At 44.9% G+C, this 25,007-nt stretch overlaps 1 protein-coding gene across 18 annotated transcripts in view; it reads right to left on the bottom strand.

Moving 5' to 3' along the window:
- Nucleotides 1-11,839: 11,839 nt before the first annotated feature.
- Rnf145 (ring finger protein 145) overlaps nt 11,840-25,007 on the bottom strand; it is a 46,917-nt gene continuing 33,749 nt past the window's right edge. For 10 of the 18 annotated variants that reach the window (XM_087570253.1, XM_087570252.1, XM_087570257.1 and 7 more), the window contains 6 exon segments: nt 23,413-23,588; nt 21,616-21,756; nt 19,532-19,714; nt 17,036-17,183; nt 15,608-15,964; nt 11,840-13,462 (listed from right to left, as the gene is read on the bottom strand). In XM_087570253.1, coding sequence (XP_087426379.1) covers nt 13,094-13,462; nt 15,608-15,964; nt 17,036-17,183; nt 19,532-19,714; nt 21,616-21,756; nt 23,413-23,588 — 1,374 coding nt within the window. In that variant the 3' untranslated portion in view covers nt 11,840-13,093. 18 annotated transcript variants of the gene reach the window in all.

Below are 25,007 nucleotides of genomic sequence, written 5' to 3'. Positions count from 1 at the left end.
AACCCTTAGCTACACACGCTCCTCAGGGATAAATGTCCTTAGGTGTATTTCTTCTCTAAGAACCATCTTTCAAAAGAGTGGTAGAGATCTAGAGAGAAGGGGTTGGGGATTTAGCTCAGTGGTAGAGCACTTGCCTAGCAAATGCAAAGCCCTGGGTTCGGCCCCAGCTCCGGAAAAAAAAAAAAAGAAGAGACCTAGAGAGAGCACCTACTTGGTACCCAACTGCGGAGAACAATGGAGAGTCAACCCTCACCTGAGCTTAGCCCCTGGAAATATACAAAGAGCAGATGAAGTTCACTGGAGACAGGAACCAAAGTTCTCTCATTTCCAGAGGGGTTAGGACCTGGTTATCACCCAAACCTACCAAGTCAGAATTATAGAGCTAGGCCTGGACATCTGAAGGTCTCATGAGCTTGTCACCTTGCTTCTGACACTAACCAACACTGGTCTAGAACCACAGAATAACCTCGGTGATAACACGTAGTCGTGGCTAATCTTTGTTGCCAATAAACTTCTAAGTACATCTGTGAGGGTGTTTCCAGTGAGGTTCAGTGAGGCAAGGCCAACCCTGAAGGTTGCCGGCACCATTCTGAAGGCTGAATAGAGAGAGGAAAGCCAGCTGAGCACCAACATTCAACCCTCCGTCCTTTCTGACTGTGGGCCCAGTGACAGCTCCTTCATACCCCTGCCACCACGCTTGCCTGCCATGATGGACACCATCCTTTGACACTGTCAAACCAGTCCTTTCTTCCTTAAGCTGATTTTTGGCAAGAAAAATAACTATTATACAAAGTGAAATTTTCAAGTGTTTGGCCCTCTGTGGGAATTCCTAACAGCCTCCATACTCATTGGCTTGATATCTGTGGTTTGAATTGGGATTCAAACACAGAGAGAAAATTACGTCTACACTGAACATAGACAGACTTTCCCTTCTTCTCATTCCTCCCTAAACAGCGGGTACAACTCTTCCCAGTGGATGTGTTCAGAATCAGGTACGTATAAGCAATCTAGTGTTGAATGTGCCCAACTTCCTGGAGGCTGTGCCTAGACAGGCTTAGTGTCCAGGCATGTCCCGAAAACAATTTCCCAGATACCGAGGGAAGGCTGTATTTTCAATTGACACACTTGACCACTGGCTTTGTCTCATTTTCTGAACTGACACTCACTTTTGTAAGTGAACGTCAAACTTCTCCTTATGGTGTCTAGAGTCTTAAGCTCTCATCCATATTTCATTTTGATCAGTCAGAACCTCTTGGGTCTGGTAAGACAGTTCGATAGCTAAAGTGCTTGCCGTACAAGCATAAGGTCCTGAGTTGAATGCCTAGGGCAAACGTGACGGGTGCTGTGCTGTGCCCTTGTAATCCCAGGCTGGAGAGATGGAAACAGGTGGATCTCTGGGGCTCGCTGGATAGCCAGCCTGGCCTCATCAAGCAAGCTCGAGACTCAAGATGGCTCTACGAATAAAGGCTCTTGCTTCTAAGGCTGAGTTTAATCATGAAGTGGAGGTGAGAACTCTCTGGGAAGTCTGTATGTGTTCATCTGTCTTTCACTACAGTAGTTCAGAAAGAAACCCCTGTAGTTGATAGCCTCCACACTCCACCGCTCAGGCTGTGGCTTCTATGCCTGCCCACACACAAGTAAGTTAATGCAATTCTTTTAAAAGTTCAAGAATGATTGACAGCCCCAGAAGAAAGCCACTTAATAAGGTTGACCTTTGGCATCCATCTACATGTACACACACACACACACACACACACACACACACAGATGGGGGTGGGTTGGGGGTGAAGCATACCTATCACTTTGTCGTGTTGGTAAATTTTCACATGGGTGCTGGAGATCCTAACATGGATTCTCAGACTTACACAGCAAGCGCATTGCCTACTGAACCATCTCCCAGCCTCTTTGTTGTAAGATCTGTGATTGACAGACTGCTATCCTTGCCCAGTGTCCGCCCATGGCCTCTTCTAGGTGAACAGAGTTGATAGCAATAAGGGTTTCTGGAGCAAGTAGCAGTGGGGAGGGATGAGGGTGAATCAGAAACTCCACCCACTTCGGTGCCTTCCACTGAGCAACCCATGCATGCTGCTCTCTATTAGGGTTCTCTGGGGGAACCAAACTAATAGCATGGCTATATATACACATGTATGTATCTATTCATATACGTCTACATATACATTCAGGCATATATATTCATGTATAAACATTGGATCTATTTGAATGGCTTACAGGATGTCGTCCAGTTAATCCAACAATGGCTGTCTACCAACGGAAGGCCCAGGAACCCAGTAGTTGATCAAGTCAGTGAAGCTTCCAGTCTCAGCTGTCTTCGGTACCTGCTGGCATCAGAGACGTAGGCTCTAACGCCAGGGAAGGAATGAACTCATCAGAGAGAGAAGACAGGCAGACGAGAGCAAAAGCCTCCCTCTTCCATGTCCTCTCTGCAGTCTGCCAGAAGAAGGTGTGACCCAGATTAAAGAAGGATCTTCCCGCCCCCAAAAAGACCCATATTATAGCTGGGTCCTCCCACTTCAAATAAGTGAATTAAGAAAAATCCCTCACAGGTATTCTAGTGGCTCGGGTTTTAGTTGATTCCAGGTGGAGTCAAAATAACAAGGATCCAGTCACAGGCCCCTACCACTTTTTTTTTTTTCATACAAAGATCATATTTGAGTTTGCGTAATAGACAACCTCGTGAGGCTTTACATGGTTGACAGCTAGTGCAAAGAAAAATGTTTTTCAGAGTTTGGGATCAAGCCCGTGGCCTGTACATTCTAGACAAGCACTTTACCACTGAACTGCATTCCCAACCCTCAGGCGTTTGTGGATGGCTGGTTTAATATCTCAAAATAGGGGCTCAGTGGCTAAGATTGCATACAGCTCTTGTAGAAGGCCAGAGTTCACTTCCCAGCACTCAGGCTACTTACTTCTGTCTGTAACTCCAGCTCCAGACCTCTAGTCTCCAGAGACAGACAGACATAATTCAAAAGGAATATACCTCTTAAAAATAACCTCCAGGACCCCATTGAAACCTAATAACAGAGTAGAAATCAACAGCTGATGCCAGCCTCAAGTCTGACATGGGGTCTAGAAGCTGAAATCAATTAAGACAATCAAAAAAACCACGTACAGAAACAAGTTCATCTAGTTGATGTGCAGTCCCCTGCTTCTAGAAAGAATAGTTTTGTGTCACATGGTAAGCTCCTTAGTTCACTCAGTTGCTTGTGTGGGGCTTCAGACCCCTTGGCTAATATTTGGCAACAGCACATTAAAAGTAGATGGCGTTCATTTCTTAGTCAGTGATGAAGACTTAAAGTACAAATTGGCAAAGACCAAATGCTACCTCAGAAACCGTGACTTTTTTTTTTCCCTAGCAAACTGAAACCGGCCAAAAAAAAAAAAAAAAAAAAAAAAAAACAAGTGCCAAGAACCACACAGAGGACAGAAAGCTGAACTGTGGATTCCTGATTCTCTCGAAAGCACCTCAACCTGTTTAGTCTGAGGGGAGCAGGAAGAACCATCAAAGGGCTCACTGCCACTCATAGCTCTCGGAGCTGGGAGGTCCTCATCTGGTTCATTCCAGCTAAGTCGGAAGCCATTGTTCTCTTACCTGGGAATGTAAAAGCAATAGGAAAGGGGGACAGGTGTTGCTTACGTTAATTAAAGCTGGAGAAACAATGGGCCAGCCAACATTCGAAAGACGTGGATTAGAACACCTGTGAATGGGATTTAGGGGGAATGGGGAGGCGGGGGAACCACACCTGTGTTGTTGATTCTACAAGTCCGATTAATTTAAATGTGGAGAGGTGGGATGATGTTGCAAATCCACGGCCAAAATCATCTCAGGATATCTGTAGTCCTTTTGGCCCACTTGTGTCTGACCTCACAGGCTTCTTCTATCAGGCACATTTTCTAGAAGGCAATCTGGCAGACCATTGACTTTCACCAACCTAAAAGTTAAGGAAGGAGGTTATCAATCCACGTCTAAACCTGCAATGGGGGGGGTCCCCCTGCTTTGCAAACCAACTACCTGATCTTCCTACCACTGTAGCTGGGAAACGTCTTGGTTATGGTCTCTCTTCATTCTGGGACTGTAAAGAGCTCATGGCCCCAGTTCCGTGGTGGAACGTGTCATTTCCACAGTAGACGTGTAACCCGAACCCACGTCCCAGGCCACCTTCACTCAGGATTTTAAATTTTCATTAATGCTTTCAGAGTTTTCAGAGTAGCTCTAAGAGAGTGAAGCCTGAGGCTTGACTGTTACACATGAAATGCTGAGAAGGCAGCTGCATCCTTGTCGCTGCTGTGAAACTCACAAAGTTATTGTTAGCCTAGTCACCCACACCGTCAGAGGGCTGAGAAGGACACACTTCACTGGAGTGAGCAGAAGCTCAGGCCAAGCAGCTTCTGCATCTATTAAAAATGACAGAGGCTTACTGGCTACCTGGGAAATCACCCTACGTTCCTCTGTGGTCCTTGTGTGCAGAGGTCCTAGGGCAGTAGCAGTCTCTGACTGCCAGGCTCAGAGGATCCAAAAGACTATCCTGAGGATGAAAAATTTGAGGGGACTGGCCTACCTTGTCTAGACAAATCAGGGCATCCCAGTGTCCTGCCTGTCCGGTTTTAACAGGATCCTAGTGGTAGGAGAGATGAAGGGCTGTTTTTTATCCAGTGATCTGCTTGGCCACGTTTAAAGCAACTTTCAATAGTTCTTCAGGGAGATCACCATCTTCTTTGGAGATCTTAGGGATGCTTCCAGAAAATGGCAGCTCTAGCACAGGAAGCTTCCTCATTAAACCTTGTAAATGCCATACTCAGCAGATCTCTGAAGTGTTTGGGGACCACTATCTAGTAAGTATATATCCGCTTATTAAACGGTGTAAGTGTTATACTCAGCAGATCTCTAAAGAGGTTTTGGACAATCTATTACGCTTATATAAATATACAAACTTTCTTTGTTTCTAGCTACATGTTTTAGGCTTCACTTTGAAAATCTATACAGGAGGCTAAATAAAGTTAATTCTTATAATTAATTACATCAGTCCTTAGCATGTCCACAGGAATAGTTCTGAACACACTAAAGAATTTGATCATTTCTAATGTGACTATTAACTCGCATGTCTTAATTATCCTTAAAAGTTTACAATAAGTTAGTAGTTTTTATAAGATTAGGATTTTTACAGCTTTATCCCTGTTACGTTTGAGCATTAAAAATAACAATTTTTGAATTAGACTTTTCCAGTATGAAAAGTAAACTTTTCATTTTTACTTCATAAGGTCAACTAGAGTAGACCTTAGAGACTTATCAAATATACCTCATTTATCAAACATTTGGTATTACTTATCTAAATTTTCTAGCAGTTTATTGTTGAACAGCTAGCAAAGACATGAGTAGTTTGACATACATCTTAGCCTTTGTTAATGTGAATAGACCTTTATAACCTTAAAATTTTAAATCATCATATATGATATATTCTAAACCATAGTTGAGCCACATGTATAGTATAATATGTTGTATCAAATATAACCTTACATTTTTATCATCATACAAAAATCCATACCAACCCAAAATATCTGAGGCTTGCTGCTTCCTTAGTCTAAAAAGAGATCCGATGATAACTAGAGAGCTCATTAGGACTGAGATGTTTTATAATGGTGGTTCTGAGGCCATCAGGTGGCCACGAGGTCATCTGAAGATGGTGGTTAAGTGACATGGCACATACTTTAACCTCAGTAAAGATGGCTACCAGCCATGTGGCTACTTACATCTTGAGGAGGTCATTGACCCAGATGTAGGAGAGCCACATGGTTGCTATTTAAAACATTAGTTTTCCTAATAGATCTTTTTAAATCAGAGTTGAATCCAAGTTACACACACACACACACACACACACACACAGGAGTTGAATCACACACATACATGTTAATTTTTAATTATAAGCTTTTTGTTATGAGTTTAAAGCCAGATTTTATTATAGATTTTATAGATTTTTTTAACCATACCCACTGAGCAACTTATAAATCCTGAAATAAGAGTTTAATAGCAAAATCATGAGATTTTTTTTCAGAGCAGAGCACAGATAAGTCAAAGAGATAAAAGATTTTTTAAAAAACATTTATTTATTTATTATGTATACATCATACAGCTTTCTGCCTGCATGTATGCACCTGCAGGCCAGAAGAGGGCACCAGACCTGATTATAGATGGTTGTAAGCCACCCTGTGGTTGCTGGGAATTGAACTCAGGACCTCTGGAAGAGCAGACAGTGCTCTTAACCTCTGAGCCATCTCTCCACCCCAAGATAAAAGATTTTTAAGAGTAGAAATTAGAGAAAATGGAGCAAGTATGATATATCATATTTGGGAATTATTGGTTTGCACATAACTACTGTTATGAATTGTGAGAATTCGGAAATCAAGTTGGCCAGTTCTTTGGCCATCGATCTTTACTGAGGCCAAACTGTTGCCAGTGAATGAAGAAAAGGGTTGAAAAAACGGAATATTGTATGGGTGTGTTCCTGTAAGCTCCAAAAGGGAGCCGAGGCTAAGGCTGTGGGACTGCAAGCTGGAGCCAGAGATAGCCAGGAAAGTGCAGGGGAAGAGGGGGCCAGTAAACGTCTTTAGTATAGAAGGCTCGAGCAGAGAAAGAAAGTTGCCCACAGGGTGGGAGACCTAAGGGTATAGAAGTAGGCTCCAGGAGCCAGCATAAGACAAGGCAAAGGAAAGGTTAAAGGACAAGGAGACACAACCAGGAACTCCACCTTAGGAAGGGTTCCAATATTGTCAAAGCTATGAGGATGTGGAGAAGCTGCAGGAGTGGGAAGGCAGCTCCTAAGGGGAGGCAAGGAAGTTTACAAAGTACGGGCCCAGGAAGGTACAAAGAGAGATAGGGCCTGTAGCTCCAAGCAGCAGCCAGAGGAACAGCAGGCTGCTGGAACAGAGAAGCAAGCACACAAGTGCCCACGTGAGGAGCAGTAGCGGCTGATGAATCGGACTCTAGAATTCAGAATCAAATTCATTAAGAAATGATCAGTACACACCCTAGGTAAGTTAGATCAGCTTGGTTTGGAGCGGGAGCTGCAGGAGAGAACCGGTGTGTGTTGGCTGTGGGCACAGGGCAGCTGGTCGTCTCCTTTGTTTCATTTCCTGCTAGTTTGGGCTCCAGATCCCACTTTGCAACAAACTTACAGATCCATCAACAGTTGTCCCAAGCAGGTTTTTTTTTTTTGGGGGGGGGGGGGCAGAGGGGCTTAAACAAACAGTAACTTTCGGGAATAAATTTGGAGCTCTCCAAGTCCAGTTCCAGGAAAGGTGGGAGGTTTTCTATGAATGATGCCATTCCCATGGATGAGGAAGACTGGAAGGTCCAAGGCCTGAAGTCCAAGATGTCCCCAAGACTCAGGCAGTCCACACGAGGAAGGCACCGGTTGTTCAAGTGGATTGTCACTGCACTTGACAGGAGTCAAGGCGAAAAGCCCTGGCACCATGGACTTTCTGAGGAAGCTCAAAAATGAAGGCTCTCCCAAGGAGAAGGGTCAGCTGTAGGTACCTTTGCCTCCAAGAGTACCAGAGACTCCAGGAAACATTTATGATGACTAAGCGGGATCACTCACCATTTACAGGTAATAGATGGAGGACCAATTGATCAGTAGGCTAGAAGGTGAGTCTGTTAAGGGTGGAGCTGGCTGGTAGGGTAGGGTGCAAATGTGGCTCAGAACCCCCAGGGGGCAGTCATGGTACCAATGTCAGGATTTCCATGGCAGTAGAGTGGTACCTTGGCAGATGGGGCCAAGGAATGTCGCAAAGATCACGCTACGAAACATCTCACAGGAGAGCTTTATTGGGGATAGGGGTAAAAGACTGCCTCTGAGAGCGGGCTGTGATGACAGGAGGTTTTAAAAGGGGACATTTGTTGCATTTGGTGGCTGGTGAACTGGCTGCAGGTGCTGAGTGGCCGAAGTTGCACTGGGGCTTACCTGGTTGCTAACAGGGTCACCAGCTGGAGGATGGCGGACCCAGTGGGGCCACATCCTTAAAGAAAACTGACTCTTCCCTCGGCAGCCACCAGCTTTCTCCATAACTCTTCAGTTACCGGTCAGGATGTGTGAACTCCCTTCCTCTCTATGCTGGAATGTTAACTGGCTTGATCTTGTGCACATCGTGACCAGAAGGCAGCGTTTTGATCCGATTCAGAATAAATTCATTCCTTTAGCATAAGAGCTATTTTGCACCCATACCCCAACATCAATTAGAAGGGAGGAAATAAACAGGACTCTGATACTCTGATAGTTACCGACAAGACTTGCTAACCTCATGAAAGCCCTAACTTTCTAACGCTGTACCTTGCATTTATTGTGCAGCCAAATGCAGAATGCAGTGCATGTGAGAATTAAACCTTAGGATTTGAGTATCCAAAAGGACCAAAAGGTCTATAATTTGCTTTAAGCATTTATGGCTACTTTCTAACTATTACCCACAAAACATGTACATCTGCTTTTGAAAGCTGTACCATTCTCCATCTCTAAAGACCAGGGAGGGAGAAACAAATGAGCCCCAACAGATGGATCACAAAGTTGTTTGTCACATATTTTAATTCCAGGAGCCACAATGGCAGTAGGTTATTTAAAAAGAAAAAAGATTTATTTGTTATAAGTACAGACACAGCAGAAGAGGGCATCAGATTGCATTACCATATGGTAGCTGGGATTTGAACTTGGGACCTCTGGAAGAGCAGTCAGTGCTCTTAACCTCTGAGCCATCTCTCCAGCCCTGGCAGTAGATTTTTAAAGCATAGAAGATCACCCTTGGGTGGGGAGACATGCTTGTTGGTAGAGGTGAATTCTGTTATCATCAAACTTGAAAGGAACCTAGAGAGTTCCTAAGTGAGATGAAGTATGAGTTTTTTACCCTTTAATACTTTACTTTCCAAACAAGCAACATGTAAATCAAGGAAAATGTTTACTCTATGTTTAAGGTTTAAAACAACGTTACCTTTAAAAAGATGCTACACTCCAGTGGATGACCACACACCCAAGAATATAGGAAAGGCAAAAAATGATCTTGAGGAAATTTTTTCTAAGACAAAAAGTTGGGTAGATACAAGACGGTTGGATCTGGGAAGAGTTGGGAAAGGGTACGCATAACTAAAACACAGTATATGAAACTGAAACTCTGAAAGAGCTTAAAAAATTACAGCCAAAACCATGCAGTGGAGGCATGGGGAAATGTCCAACTCTTATGATATGGAGGGGCTTCAGGAGATCCATATATAGCCCAGTGCTTAGAAGCCAGACCTGGGAATCCAGGATTTGACTCTGACTTTAGATTATTAAAAACAAATTTAGGGCATGAAAACCACCGTGGCAAACCCTGTCAACAAGCATAAGGGTTTACTGAGCACTGAACTTAAGTTCCAGGTTCATAATTTAATTAAAAAAAAGTAAGTTTCTGAGCATACTGCTCATAGGTGACATGAAACACTATCTATAAAATGGAACGCTACGTGGTCAAGAAAAGTACAATCAATTACATTAAGTATGATTAAAGGCAATTTTTATTTCCTCAACTTTTTTCTCCTTTAACTAGATTGTTAGACTTTAGCAGATCTAAGTCATGGGTGCTGTGACATGGAAAGTATTACCAAAAATGACCAGTGGTGAGCTGGCAAGATGGCTCAGTGGGGAAAGGGACTTGCCACCAAATGTGACAACCTGAGTTCAATTCCCAAGACCCACATGGTAAGAGAGAACCGACTCCCCCAGGTTGTCCTGTTTCTGTGCGCGCACGCGCGCGCGCACACACACACACACACACACACACACACACGGGGGTTGGGGGGGGAGAAAGAGAGAGAGAGTGTGTGTGTGTAAATGGCTCAGTAGGTGACATCATTTGCAGCCCTGCTGAACAACCTGAGTTCAGTCCCCATGGCCTCCATGGTGGGACAGTTCTGACACCATTGAGTTGTCTGATATACTATCCCAGTGTTAACAGAACAAGGACCATTCAATCAGAAGTTCCTAAATAGTTTGAAGGAGTCATCAGGATAAACTAAATTTTTGAAAAACATGTATTAATAAAAAGTTTTTGCTCAACAGTTTTTTCTAGTTGAAAGCCTCTTTCCAGGCCTTCAAAGATAGCTTTTGCATGTGACAGCCACTGCAGTGGTTCCAACCAGGGGATACGGAGTGAAGGTGATGGTATTTTAGTGTCCTACTGCTGTGAAGACACCGTGACCATAGCAACTCTTAGAAAGCGAAACATTTCATTGGGGCCGGCTTACAGTTAGAGGTTTAGCCCATTATCACAGTAGGAAACACGGTGCTAGAGAAGGAGTCCCAGAGTTCTACATCCAGATCAGCAGGAAGAGCGAGCCACTGGGCCTCCTGACATGGGTGTTTGAAACACCAAGGCCACATGTCCTAATCCTGGTCAAGTGACTGCCACTCCCTAATGACCAAGTATCCAATGTTTCCTGGGGGCCGTTCCTATTTAAGTCTCCTGTGTCCCTGCCTGGAAGAATGCTGCTAGAAAGCCGTTCAGTCCTCCCACATTGGTGTGACCATTAGGAAGGTTCAAGAGTGCCTGTTCCAGCCAGCATCGACGAGCCTCTGCCGGCTCCACACCCACACGTGCATGAAGATTAACAGTGCTTTAAAGCCACTGCAATGTTGAGGTTTGCCTCACTAGTGAGCTGAAGCAAACGATGGGGTCTTGTGGGGTTTTTTTGTGGGGTTTGTTGAAGTTTCTCTCTGTAGCCCTGACTGTCCTGGAACTCACTCTGTAGACCAGGTTGGCCTCGAACTCAGAGATCCACTTGCCTCTGCTTTCCTTATGACAGTGTGAGATCCTTTAGACAACAAGTTTCAGCAAGCTGTCATGTAGGTACTCTGTGCTAATAGACAGTCAGGGTAGGGCGCCAGAAATGACTCCCAAAACTTACCTGCAGGGTTTTCCTTCAACAGGGCACCAGTAATTAGCTGAACAGGTACCTTCCACAGGAACTTTGAAGTTCCAGATCAGCCCAGCTACTGAACCGAAACTTCGCCAGTACCAGGAGGAGGCATCTGCTTTAGTTTCTTCTAACATGCTCTCTAAAAAGACAGTAGGAATTCCAATGCAGCTGGACAGAGTGACCTGGGGAACTGCAAGTGCATTTTACATGCCTCCACAGCTGGCTGGCTCAGTACTTTTGAAGTGATGACCAGAAGTGGGGTGTTGTTTCCTCATTCTTCAGAAGCTCCTGGTTCTGATACAGGCCCGAGTGTGCTACCACCAGGGTTCAAGATTCCCACTGAGCAGAGGCAGAAGACACGTGAGGGAGGATGAGGACCACCGTGAAGTGCCGTATCCAGGACATGCCACGGTCACTGCATTCATGAGATGAGACCAGCCAACGGGCAGTGCTAACTAAACCCAGTGTGGGTTCAAACCAGAGGACATGAAAGGGGTTATGTTGGGGGTACCTAGGGGAGTGGGGGTGCATAGGATCAAGATACACTGTTTGCATGTATGAAACTCAAAGAACAAGTTAAAGATGAAAAATATTCCACTAGTCATGGCTCACGTCTAAGACCAGCACTTCCGGGGCAGAGGTAGATGGATCTATCTCATCTCAGCAGATGCTCTCCATATAGAGTTCTAGGCCATCCAAGCATACAGAGGAAAGACATGTCTCAAATAAGTCAACCAACCAACTGGACCTTCTTGAGAATTCTGCCGTCTACAGAGTGTGTGTGGAGAGGGACCGTGTGAGGTCCTGTGAGTTCAGAAGAGAAAGCTGTAGGGAGGAGACTCCTGACACAACACCTGCACTGTGAACACATCACAGGAACACAAGTTATCTTCAAATTTAAATTTATTAAGACATTCAGCCATGTCTGTCAGTCTACATCCACATTTGCTACTAAAAACAAAGGAAAACCACATCCCACAGTAGGAATACCAAGTCTGAAATACGCTTTTCTTTTTTTGAGCCAAGCTTATTGTATAAATAAATGACTAGTTTCTTTTCATATCAAAATCCCATAAAAAAATGACATCCCCCCCTCCCCAGTTCTACCTGCAGCCATGATGAATGTAAAAATTGAAATATGACACATCCTTGTCAAAGAAAGGGTGCAGAGTGTATTAACAGCTTCAAAAGTGGTGTCTGCAGAGTGGGGTCATACAGCTCAGTACTCATTCCCAAAGTGCAAACACTGCCATAATTTAACACTGCTTTTGATTCAGTTGCGAGAATTAAACATTACACAGGATTGGACCGTACACCCAGGGCCTTTATCAGTGCCCTAAAGCCCCTCCCACTTTGGCCTCCTTTGTTAAAGTGGACTCCAAAGTGTTCATTAGAGTTTTAGTTTACTTCACACAGCCAACCAAGTATACACTATATTAACAAAAGCTCCATATACATCAGAATAAGTGGACTGCAGCATCAAGTTCAGGAGTCTCAGGTGACATGAACGCACCCAAGGCCCAGTGCATGCCCGCCCTCCTCCCAGGCACACCCTGACGTGTGTGCAGCTCTGTCTTAGAGCACAGTCAATGCGTCTACATCTTTGATTTCATTGCGGTTCTGTAGAAAACTTCAGAATCATTTGGTGGTTTTAATCAACTGAGGGAAAGGGGAGCGGAGACAAGAGCCGGCCGTTACCCATACTACACAATCAAGACGATCCTGTCCCCGTGGGAAGGGACAGCCAGGTCCACCTCTGCCTTCATCTTCCCACCTGACTGACCTCCAGATCTTCGTTCGTCCTCTTAGCCCCTTTCAAACACTCAGACCCGACTTCATTATCCCTCACGAATCAGGGGCCATTCCTCAAGTTGCCGAGGTTAAACTTTCTTGGCAAACCTCTACAAAACATCAGCATAGAACTTATAAATACATTTTGATTAGTGTACATTGCAAAATTTCTCCAACAACGTGAAGTGGGGTGGAGAGCAGGTGGTGTCCACTGAGTACCCCTGGAGTAGATCCTTGGAATGTCAGGTTCCTGCCTAATCCTCTCCTACATTCACTCCTCAGATCTGGGCGTGAATCCCACCTTGGGTGGCCTTCTCCACAGCACAGAGCTCCAAGCCTCGTTCTCCTCTAGGCGGACGCCACAGGACACGCTTCACCTTCTGCAATCTGAGGACCGTCTCCAGGATCAGCATCTCCCTCCCGGCTGGCTGAGCTTCTGTTGATGTATTCACTATTGTCTCCAGAACCTTCCTGGGCCCCAGGCCCTGGAGGAGTCTCATGGTCCGGGGGTTCAGGACCCTCCTGAAGTACAATGTTCTGCTCAGCCCCCGCCACAGGAGGCTGTGGAGCCGGTTCTGTCCCCAGTCCTGGAAGCTGGGAGGAGTTTTTGAGATGGCAGTGACACAGAGGGCAGGTATCCTGGACATACAGCCATTTCTTAAGACATCCTGCATGGAAGAAATGGCTGCAAGGTGTGATCACAGCGGATTTCATGTCCTAAAAGAGAGGACGAAAGAGGTACCTCAGAAACGTCAGCCATTTCACCTTTCTGATGCCGCCCCCACAAGCTCTGACTTCAACACATCTTTATAGCACAAACAGAAAACCTGCAGCACGGAACTTAGAATCATCTGGCTTCCCCCTTAAAGCTGCTATCAGAGGAGCCCTTACACAGTAATGTAGGAGACCCCGTGGACAACGAAACAAAAGGGAGTCAAGTGAGGAGGAAACTGTATCCTAAACACGGAACACAGAGGGCGCACTATGAGGTGAGAGGGTGTGAGCCACTGGTCCAAGACAATAATTATAACCTCAGGAAATCTAACGCAGACAGATTTTCCCACAATTATGTGCCATTGCTGCTAGAGACTATCCCACAATGAGCCTATACGCAAGGAGACAAACAAAACTCAGCCACAAACACCAGAGTGTTGGCAAGGAAGTGGCAATTGTATCAGGGCAGACATACAGACATTTTACAATTGCTCTGTGTAAACCAGTGCTTGCTCCTCAGTTTTACCCTATGCTTGGGCTGTACCAGACTACTGAGTTAGAAAATCTGAACCAGGATCCATCAATCTATACTTAGAACAAGTCCACGGTGACTCTTAGGTGCTCATGCTTGACAAACATGAGAATAAACGGTGACACTCTCTTTTGGTATTAGTATTCCTTGGGGAGGGAAGGCCTAAGAAAGGAATTAAAAACTCATTGTTTTTTTCCCCAATAACTGTTTTAACATCCACAATCAAGGAAGTGTGAATGTCCCCCAAATTCCTTGCCAAGAACTGGTAACACCCAGGGGTAGGGGAGAGGCAACTGGGAAGCAGGGAGCCATCCACACAGAAGCAGCCAGCCAGGAAGCTAAGCAACTCCACTCTCCGGTTCCATGTGTGAGCGGCAGGTAGTACCAGCACTTCAAAAAGTGATGTGACACCAGGGACAAAAAGAGGACCCTCAGACCCCACACAGGAGATCAGACACGGCTGCACAAGCTGACTGTGCCAAACTTGGTTTCCCCCAGGGTGGCTCTGAGGATGGTGAGGCTACAAAAGACATGGAGTCCAGTTCGGAACACAGAGAAGGACGGACAGAGACAGGCTCAGGGCCATACGCCTTCTCAGTGCACTCAAGAGTTGGCTAGCATACAAAAAGATTCTTGGGGTTGGGGATTTAGCTCAGTGGTAGAGCACTTGCCTAGGAAGCGCAAGGTCCTGGGTTCGGTCCCCAGCTCCGAAAAAAAGAACCAAAAAAAAAAAAGATTCTCAGAACACGTTCAGAAAGTGGAAGCTTTGTGTTACTAGGAGAAAAGATTTGTATCATGGTAGTTTTATACACACACAAACACCTACCCACAGCATCTGCACCCCAAGGCAGTCTGGAGGAAAAGCATTTGTGCACACTATCTATGGCCGTCTGCCACCAGCCTACATACACTCCTGGTGACTTTACTCGGGGGCCGGCTGCAGCTGTTGCCAGGTAACTTTATCCACACCTCCAGGAGTGCAGCTTAATGCTAAATGCTACACCTTTGTCCCCTGACAGGTGCTGGGGACCAACCTCTAACTGTGTACGTTTCCAGGATGACTTATCTTTCACTTGTACTAGAGGACAACCATCATCTTGGTATGAGGCCAGTGCTGTATGGATGGCCGTCAGTCTGTCCATCCTCGGTCCCTACAGGACTGAAAGTCTCTGATAGAAAACGGCAGCCATTCACCACCTCCATGAAGCCTGGACACTCCTGCCCAACCCAGAAGGTATTAGGAAGAGTCAAAGCCTGGGCACAGCACTTTTCTGAAGTTGCTGACTCCTGGTTGCTAGGATATATTTGATCACACATACACGTGAACACTGTGTCTGTGTGTATAGTCAGTAATAAATGTAAAATACACCTAACCTGTTTTTCCTTTATTTATGGGTGAGCAATAATGTTGAAAACAGTAATAATTAGAACTTGAAAGACTACATTAAAACTGAACTTAGCACTAAAATACTTATATCAGGCCTTTAATAATCTAACCTATGAGTCCCACTGCCTTTTTCCAAATCCAGAGTTAACTATGTCTGGAAATTTACAGCGAAACCGGTGCATGCGGCAGCCCACGGCCTGCCCCAGCAGATCCCCACTGGGTGGGTCACCTGGTAACAGATGGCACAGATGTCGTTGTGTCTCTCAAGCTGCTCTTTCGTAGCGATGGGGAGAGACTTAATCTTATTCACAGCGTCCCTGCGGAGAAGGAAGCTCTTCCAGCCCAGCTGGGCACGAAGCCACACGTTGTAATAGGAATGGATGAAGATGATCATGGAGCCCATCACGGTCCACTCTCCAAAGATGGTCTCTGAGACGCCGTAAGCCACCACACAGAGCGCCACAAGAAACTCCAGCAGGCGGTAAGTGCCATTCACATAGTAGATGACATCGTCCATGTTTTCCACGGGCTCTTTGCGGAATTCCTCAACCATAAATAAGACGTAAATAAAAAGTGTTCCCAGAACCTGGGGAGGAGGTAGTACATGTATTAAGATAGAATGAATGTGGTTGTAAGAAAAACATTGTCCCTGAGATTAAAATAATAATGCATGCACTCAGTACCCACTGAAGGTCCTGTGTGTGGGGTGACAGTGACCAGTCAGAGACAGAAGATCCTACAGCTTCAGAAGCACTGTTCAGTCTCCTTTTTTTTACTCTGAAAAGCTCGTTCTAAACGAGCTCTAAGATATTTCAGTGTTAGGGTTTTTATCAATTTAGGATCTATAAAACAACCCTATATTCGTTACCATTTTGAAAAAAAAGTGAAAGTCTTAATTTTCTGTTGTTGTTAGTTTGTTTTATTTTTGGTTTTTTGTGCACTTTTTGCTATGATGGCACAAAAAAAAAAAAAAAAGGAGGCCTCTAGGCCCTCCCAAAATCAAAGATGGGCTCCCAAAGCCAAGAAAGTAGGCAGTGATGGAAGGCAGCAAGAGACCCGAAAACAATGCTTGCCCAGGAGACGCAAGCTTGACACTCTGCCACCACCAAGCTCGTCCGAGCCGGTGCTGAGTCAGTCATGAAGAAGATGGAAGGCACAGAGTGCTGCGGTCACTGTGGGTGTCACAGAGCGCTGCGCTCACTGTGGGTGTCAGGGCCAAACCCCAGACCAAGCCGGCTGTGAAAACTGCTCTAGGCCCCTGATGTGGCCAAAGCCAACACCCTGCTCAGTCCAGACAGATTACGGTGATGTGGACATGGCCAACAAAACTGGGACCACCTGACCTCGGTCCAGGTGGCTAATTCTAAATACTTTCCACCATAATAAAAGCAAAGCAAATGGCTTTTATCATTACCACAAATGGAGCACCACCTGGTACGTAACATTTACTAAAGCAAGTATCTTCATGACATGTACACCTCATACTTGTAGGCAAAGACATTTCTGACCACATGACAGTTTATTATTTTCATAGCACGCTCTGCTCAGCATGCAGGGTGCTCTGGTAAAGAACGAAAGTGATGGCCGCCGGAAGCCACTCACTTACTGCAGAAGAACCACAGGCAACCAGGAGGTGCAGCCTCACTGTGTGGCTCACCTGGAGAGAGGTAAGGATGCTACTGGAGATGATGATGAGAAGCCAGAAGTCCATGTGGAAGAACTGGCAAATCATGTAGGCCATGTACGCAGGGAAAACGAGGAGGAACAAGCAGAGGCTCACAGCACGGAAGTGTTTCCACAAACTCCTGGAGAAGGCACAAGAGTTCTTATGGTGAAGCTGCCCACACACTGCTTCCTCACCGTGGAGGTGAGGGAACAATGGCTGTTCCTTAGATCTGGAGTCACTCGTGGTGGGTTAGGGCTTTCTCACGGTGTTTCCTGTTCGCTGTAGCTGCTGGTCGTCTTCTGCTACTATAAACCATTAAGGCATGCAGGGCTGGGGCACCCAATGGTCTACTTCTGCCAAGAGGGAATCTTGTTTCAGCAAATGCTGCTGCAGCCACGAGTAATACTAACACAGACTAACACAGACATCAACTCCAGACCCTCAGGCAAGGCTCTCCATCTGCTTCTGGTAGAGAAGGAACCAGAGTGCGTCTGACTCAGCATCTCTGAAGGGTTGCAGAACCACACCTGCTGCTCAGTTCTTGTGAGGCAATTAGGGGATTTTTCTCAGCAGCCTTTATAAACTTTCTACAATGTTCTAGTATTTCCATCAATATGTAAAATTAGTTAATGTTCTCTTTAAAGGACACTTTCAGAAACAACAAAATACAAACTGTAGCCAAGTGAAGGTAGCTCTAAGAAATGCTTTTTAGCTGAGCCCACCTTTAAACACCTGACATGCTTGATGGAGAAACTTCCAACTGTAAAATCGATCCCCAGTAACTGTAATTAACTACAATCACTGAGGTTAAATGACACATAGCCAAGAGCCGGGGTGACAGGAAACAGACTTCCTCAGCCACAGTACTGCTGAAGAGGACTTTACAAAATGTTTGCCCAAGCAGACTATGGAGCACTCAAGCAAAGCTGACAAACTGTAATTAAAAGCTAATTTAAGAATTATCTTACAAATCTGCTCTCACAATTCTACCTCCCAAGAGACTACTTCCTCCAAGCAAGAAACTCAAACGTAGTTCTAGAACCAATCATCAAAATGTGGATGGAATGCTGGGAAAAAATAGTGACACTGCAGTTTAACCAGTCTTTTCTGGAATTTCTTGTATGAATTGCAAACCAAAATAGTATTATTAGTTTTGTGTGTTTGTTTTAGGTGCCAGACACTGATCGAAAGTCTCCAAACATCTAAGCAAGTCCTCCACCACTAAGCCAGATACTCCCAGAATGCAAAACAGTATCTTGGAAGCAATAATATTTTGGGTTTTAGGTCTTTTAAAAATGTCTAGGCACCATCAGCTCAGCTGTTAAGAATGATCAGCTAACCTACGGAAGAAGCCTGCTGGGACAGCACGTCTGTAGTCCCAGTGCAAGTCTCAGAGAGACAAGAGGATCCTGGGAGTTGAACAGCTCGGCAGTGCAGCTAATCAGTGAGCTCCAGGTTTAGTAAGAGACCCTGACCCAAAATCAACCTCTGATACAGGGAGACAGACAAATGCATGCGTGCGTGCGTACACGCACACACACACAGACAGACACAGACAGACTGGCAGGCAGGCACATGCTCACTCATTGAGGACCCTCTGACCTGATTATCACTCTCTGGCTTCTACAAACATGACTGCATACCTCAACATGCCCCACAGAAGATAAACAATATTTTTAAACAATAAAATAAATATAATTTAAGCTTTTTCTTAATATTAGATGTGCACAGATCCAGCTCCCGATTTTATTTGGTCCCATATGGCATTGAGAATCTCTGTTAGACCATCCTCCCACCCATATGTTGCAACTTCTTAAAAGACCATCAAAGAGCTGCAATTCTGTAAGTACCTGTGTTTATGAACACGAGCTTTCTTCTTCTCTTGCACTTCCCCTAATGCTTTGCCCCCTTTATCTGTCATTGCATAGGATACGATCACACATTATGCCATACATCTACTAGGTGATCTTATACCTTGAAAACTGAGATAGAAAATGCATTAAATTTTTCTGAAGAAAGATTTTCTTTTGTCAAAGCTTCTGATGTGACTTTTAACTATAGAAACCCTAAGAGAAAACCAAAACTCATTAGGAAAGCCAAACACAGGCTGAGGAGATGGCTCAGTGGATAAAACATTGGCTGCACAAGTTGGAGGACCAGAGTACATGTCCCCGAAGTCCATGTCAAAGCCAGGAGTGGCTGACTATGTTTACAGTGTTCAGGAGATGGAAACTAGACTGCCCAAGGCAAGACTAGACTAACTCAGTCACCAGGCTCTGGTTCGGTCAGTCAGTTAGGTGGACAGAGATCAAGGAGAACGCCCAGCATCCCTCTCTGGCTTCGACACGCACACGTTCAGGCAAAGGTGAGTATAACACACAAACCACACACAGAGAATGAACAGCAGGTTCCCAGCCATCCTTCAGGATACAGCAGTATGTGGGAAGAGAGTACGGCAACTGAATCGAAGCGGCACGTTTTCCTTACTTGTCTCTAGACGCTCCCAGTGCCAAAACAATGGGATCTGCGATCTCCAGCATGGACTGCAGGATAGAGGCGACGACGATGAAGAGGATGATGCTGAGCAGGAACGCACGGTGAACCACCTGCAGTTCTATGAGCCCCGTCTGCACCGCCAGGATCAGCAGAGTGACTCCTTCCGTCATCCCCCTGACGGGCAGACACGTGCACACGTAAAGTCACAGTCCAAGCACCCCTGAGCTTCAAGGCCCTGAGTGCTGATTACAGTTTTAAACCTGTCCTGACATTTCAAGCTAAAGTCCTGTCTGTATGCAAAGTAACTTCATGCCCCAAGCATCAGTGTGCTGGCGCACTGATTTACATGCATCCTGACGTGTTCTAAAGTGTGCTGTTGCTTTAGGGTACAATGAAAGGAAGAACTTACAAAAAACATAAACAAGTCCCAAGCAGACTGTCACTGAGATCCTTCTGCTACTCAGAGCCAGCCAATGAAGTGTAAAGATTTATAGCATCAGTTATATACTGATCTCCCTCCCCCCTCTCTATATATGTATATATATGTATGTGTATATATATATATGCATATATATATATATATATATCATCTGTCGCATACACACATGCCCATGCACACACTCAATATACAAGTATTTATTTAAAAACATTATTTTTGTTTTCACCAACTTGGAGAAGAAAATATCCCTTTAAAAAGACAAGAAGCTGTAGGCAGCACAAAGACAAATATTTTTGCAATTCAGTTTTCATATAGAATAATATATTCCAAGTCACAAACTTTATAATATCCAATTGGTTTGGTTAAAAAAAAACACATAAATGAGAAATGATGGGCACAGGTTTTCATTTCTAAAACTGTGTTAGAAAATCCTTCGACATGTGACAGCACTGCACGCTACAGCGTGAGAAAGCGAGCACACTGGACTAAGAACATAAACTGGTAAATAACTCGTGATGATAAATCACTGAATTCTGGGTACAATTCACAAACCGGTCAACTCAACAATCCTACAGATGGTCTAACATAGACATTAAAACATAATAAAAGAAAACAGTGAATCTTGGGACATGCTCTGTGACGTCACAAAAGAACCCAGCAAAAGTGGGACACAGATAGAGCAGGAAAATAAAAGACACCTATGTATTAAGGAGGTGTAAAAAATGGATCAGTCAAGTGCAACATGAGCCTTACTGGGATCTTATTAAGTAAAGTATTAAAAGATCCAATAGAGGAACTCGAATAACTGGATATCATGTCAAAGCTTCTGGTATAAGGGTGATTTGAACCTAGCTGTACCTTGGTGAGAACATTTACAGATGGGGCTGGGGAGACTGCTCAGTGGTTAAGAGCACTGACCACAGTTCACCTCCCAGCACCCACACAGTGGCTTACCACTAGCTATTACTCCAGTTCCATGAGATCAGATGCCCTCTTCTGCTTTTTTTTAGGCATCAGACATGTATATGGTACACAGACATGAATGTAGGCAAAACACACATGCATATGTATACATGCACATGCGTGCATGTGTGTGTGTGTGTGTGTGTGTGTGTGTATTTATGTATTTAAATCATAGATTGAAACTTTTAGGAGCAAAATTACAATACTGCATCTGGGATTTCCTCCAAAGATGTTCAGCGAGGCAGAAAGGTTAATTGTTCTGCCTTTGAGAATTGTAAATTCTCATCAAATCATCCTTTGACAGCTCAGGGAATCTTAATAAATTATGTTCACGCACACAGACACACACAGACACACGCATACACGCGCACGTGTACAAAGCCCTTGGGGGAAAGCATCAAAGAGAAATCCGATTTTAGCAGCAGGACAGGTACTCCAAATGGGAAAGGGCAAGCTCTCCAAGCTCTCAGAATGTAGAGAAGCAAACTATCCAATACTTATCATAATATACACAATTAAAATGTATTTCTATATCGTAATTTAGTTACTATTTTTCATATACTTCAATCCCAATATTGCAACAAAAATCTTTAAAACTCCATTTTCTCTAAAATTCATCAAAGATATTCATGATTAGCACTGTAGAAGGCTCAGATCGCAAGCAAACATTTACCTATTCATGGCAGGATCATTCATGAAGGCTCGATATCCCTGCAGGTAGAACTTACAGAGCGTCAGAACACCCAAGGCAACAAAGGACACCGTGAAGACCAGGCCCAGAAGGGAGTAGGGTGTGCTGCAGCACTCGGCGATGCTGGAAAACAGAGGCAGACAGGCTGAGCGCTCTACTTGTGGTAAAAACCATTTTAAGCCTTTATGTTTCCAGAGTTTGATTAGATCATCAGAAATCATCCCAGATCAAAACCTGTGGTGGCGGCTTCATCCATCACCCCAAAAAGAAGTTAGTTTTTCATTTTGCTATTATTATTATTATTATTATTATTATTATTATTATTATTATTATTAATTTGAGCAGGACTTCCCTAGACAGTCCTGGCTGCTTGCCCCCACCATGTTAGTTATATTTGTTTGGACAGGACCTCACTATGTAGCCCTGGCTGTTGCTTGCTTCCTTCCTTCCTTATTTGTTGGGACAAGACCTCACTATGTAGCCCTGGACGCTTGGAACTCACAGGAATCCACCTGCCTCTGCTTACAGAGTGCTGGGATTAAGAGGGGAGTACCATCATGTCTGGCCACCATAAATAATTTACACCATTTTCCCACCTGCCATTCTAGACTAAAAGCCTTCTACCTCTTCAGCAAGTATCACCATGTGGTGACACATCTCTCGAGGTCTTTATTTTTATTATCTGTTACCTTCAAGTGCAGTAAATGTCAAAGAGCACCTTGCCCACATCTCCAGAACCATATAATTTCACATGATGGTAAATATTCCAAAGTGCCCCGCTATGCACACGTTGTTATGGCAACTGTTGGCTCTTCCAATAGCTCAAACTGTACTTCTCAGAACTCCCTACAGGAGCAATCATTCTCAATCGTCACCACTTACCCCACAAAGGCAGCAGTACCAACCACACTATGGCGGCCACTGATCTTTATTTAATTTAGTTATAGATAGTGAAGAACTTTGATAACATAAAAATAAACATTAGGTTTATTTAATATTGAACTGGTCATTAAAATGTATCTGGTTTTGTTGATAATACTACTTGTTTACAAAAACTAATAATTAAAATACCTCATTTTTACAGTGTACACCCAAGCATTCATATGACCACTACACACACACACACACACACACACACACACACACACACACACTCTACATGACTAAATAAGACTGTGAACCAGGAACAAACATTTATGTACAGAGAGTGCTGGGCATTTCAAAGTCAATCTCAGTGGAAATGACAAACGTGAACCTAATACAAGCTCACAACAGACAACACTGCAGTGGGAAAGAACGCAAATGACACACCGGATGTCCGGCTAGTCACTGGCAGAGGCTATTATCTCAATACTGAGCAAGACATGAAGAATATGAGACTATGGTCCAAGTACACAGAGCCGGCACAGGTGCTGAGCTGAGACCTGGCTTGAGTGGCAACTGTGTCTCTTGTCACAGTGTCACCAGGGAGATGCTCTCCTCAGTGTAAACAGAAAATGGCAGTAAAGGTCCCTGTCCCACAAGACTACTAGAAAGGCTGACTGGGAGGAAGAATGTTTAGCAGGTAGCATGTATTACAAATGGAACAGGACCATCATTTAATAAGATATCTGCCAATCACTTGCTGCACCCTGGTCCCCAAGGCAGCTGAACCAGGCCTAGGCCTCACCCAGCTGGCAATCCCACCTTGACTAAATACAGTCCTGTGCTATTGCTAAAAGCAGCCTGCACACCTGACTTCCCAGACCCACGGTCTCTCTTCCAAGGGTGGATTTTTACCTTGTCAGGAAAAGGAAGAGAAGCCTCTCCCGGGAAGCAGGCTGATCGCGGGTGCTGAAGTAGGAGTAGATCTGAAGAGCAAATAAAACAAGCCAGAAGACCATGAAGAGCACGGGGACCACCAGCTGGTTCCACAGGGACATTCCCAAGGCCAGAAGGCCGTACACCTCCACTACCTGAGGAGGAGAGACAAGGCTGCCTTAGATCTCAAGTACTTATAAAATGCACAGCTCACTCCTCCCACACGGCTGCTCTCATTAGACTTCTTTCAAAGGTGGGTACACAGTGGGCAGCATGGTTTCCTATGTACTGAGTTTCACATTCCTATTCAAACGTAGGATGTGTGCACAGGTCGGCAACAACACACTGCCCCAACAGTTGAGAGAGAAGGCTCTCAAGAGATTCAAACAATGGTGATCTTGAAGACACCTGGCTTGTAATCATGTCTAATCAAGATATTAAATAAGAAAATGGGGGTGAGGTGAAATAGAGGGTGGAGTGGGGCTGGACAAATCTCATTAGCGAGACTCATTAATGAATGAATTCTTGATTACTACATCTGAGATGAGACATGTAAGCAGCAAGTTCCTGATCAGACACCAGGCCCAGGAGAGCCAGCAGCACTGGAACAGGTGGCCTACAAATCCTTAACCCAGCAGCCAAAGGAAGCTCTGATGTGAAGCCTGCGCTTTTCAATAAAATCCAGAGCTGGAGGTGCAGTGTCAAAACGCACTCATGCTCATTTCTAGCTATTCCTTTTTCCCCAGACCCCGTCGCCCACACATTTATGTGTATGTGTGTGCCTGCATGAGTGCATGTGTGTGCCTGTATGAGTATGTGTATGTGTGTACCTGTGTGAGTATGTGTGCCTGTGTGAGTGCATGTGTGAGTGCATGTGTGAGTGCATGTGTGTGCCTGTGTGAGTGCATGTGTGAGTGCATGTGTGTGCCTGTGTGAGTGTATGTGTGAGTGCATGTGTGTGTGCATGTGTGTGCCTGCCTGTGTGAGTGCCTGTGTGAGTGCATGTGTGAGTGCCTGTGTGAGTGCCTGTGTGAGTGCCTGTGTGAGTGTATGTGTGAGTGCATGTGTGTGCCTGTGTGAGTGCATGTGTGAGTGCATGTGTGTGCCTGTGTGAGTGTAAGTGTGAGTGCATGTGTGTGCCTGTGTGAGTGCATGTGTGTGCCTGTGTGAGTGCATGTGTGAGTGCATGTGTGTGCCTGTGTGAGTGCATGTGTGAGTGCATGTGTGTGCCTGTGTGAGTGTATGTGTGAGTGCATGTGTGTGCCTGTGTGAGTGTATGTGTGAGTGCATGTGTGAGTGTATGTGTGAGTGCATGTGTGTGCCTGTGTGAGTGTATGTGTGAGTGCATGTGTGTGCCTGTGTGAGTGCATGTGTGAGTGCATGTGTGTGCCTATGTGAGTGTATGTGTGAGTGCATGTGTGTGCCTGTGTGAGTGTATGTGTGAGTGCATGTGTGAGTGTATGTGTGAGTGCATGTGTGTGCCTGTGTGAGTGTATGTGTGAGTGCATGTGTGAGTGTATGTGTGAGTGCATGTGTGTGCCTGTGTGAGTGCATGTCTGCATGTGTGAGTGCAT

The sequence above is a fragment of the Rattus norvegicus genome, chromosome 10 (genome assembly GCF_021556685.1).
Source record: "Rattus norvegicus strain SHRSP/BbbUtx chromosome 10, alternate assembly SHRSP_T2T, whole genome shotgun sequence".
In the NCBI taxonomy this organism is placed as follows: Eukaryota; Metazoa; Chordata; class Mammalia; order Rodentia; family Muridae; genus Rattus; species Rattus norvegicus.
This window is presented reverse-complemented; position numbering and strand designations above follow the sequence as displayed.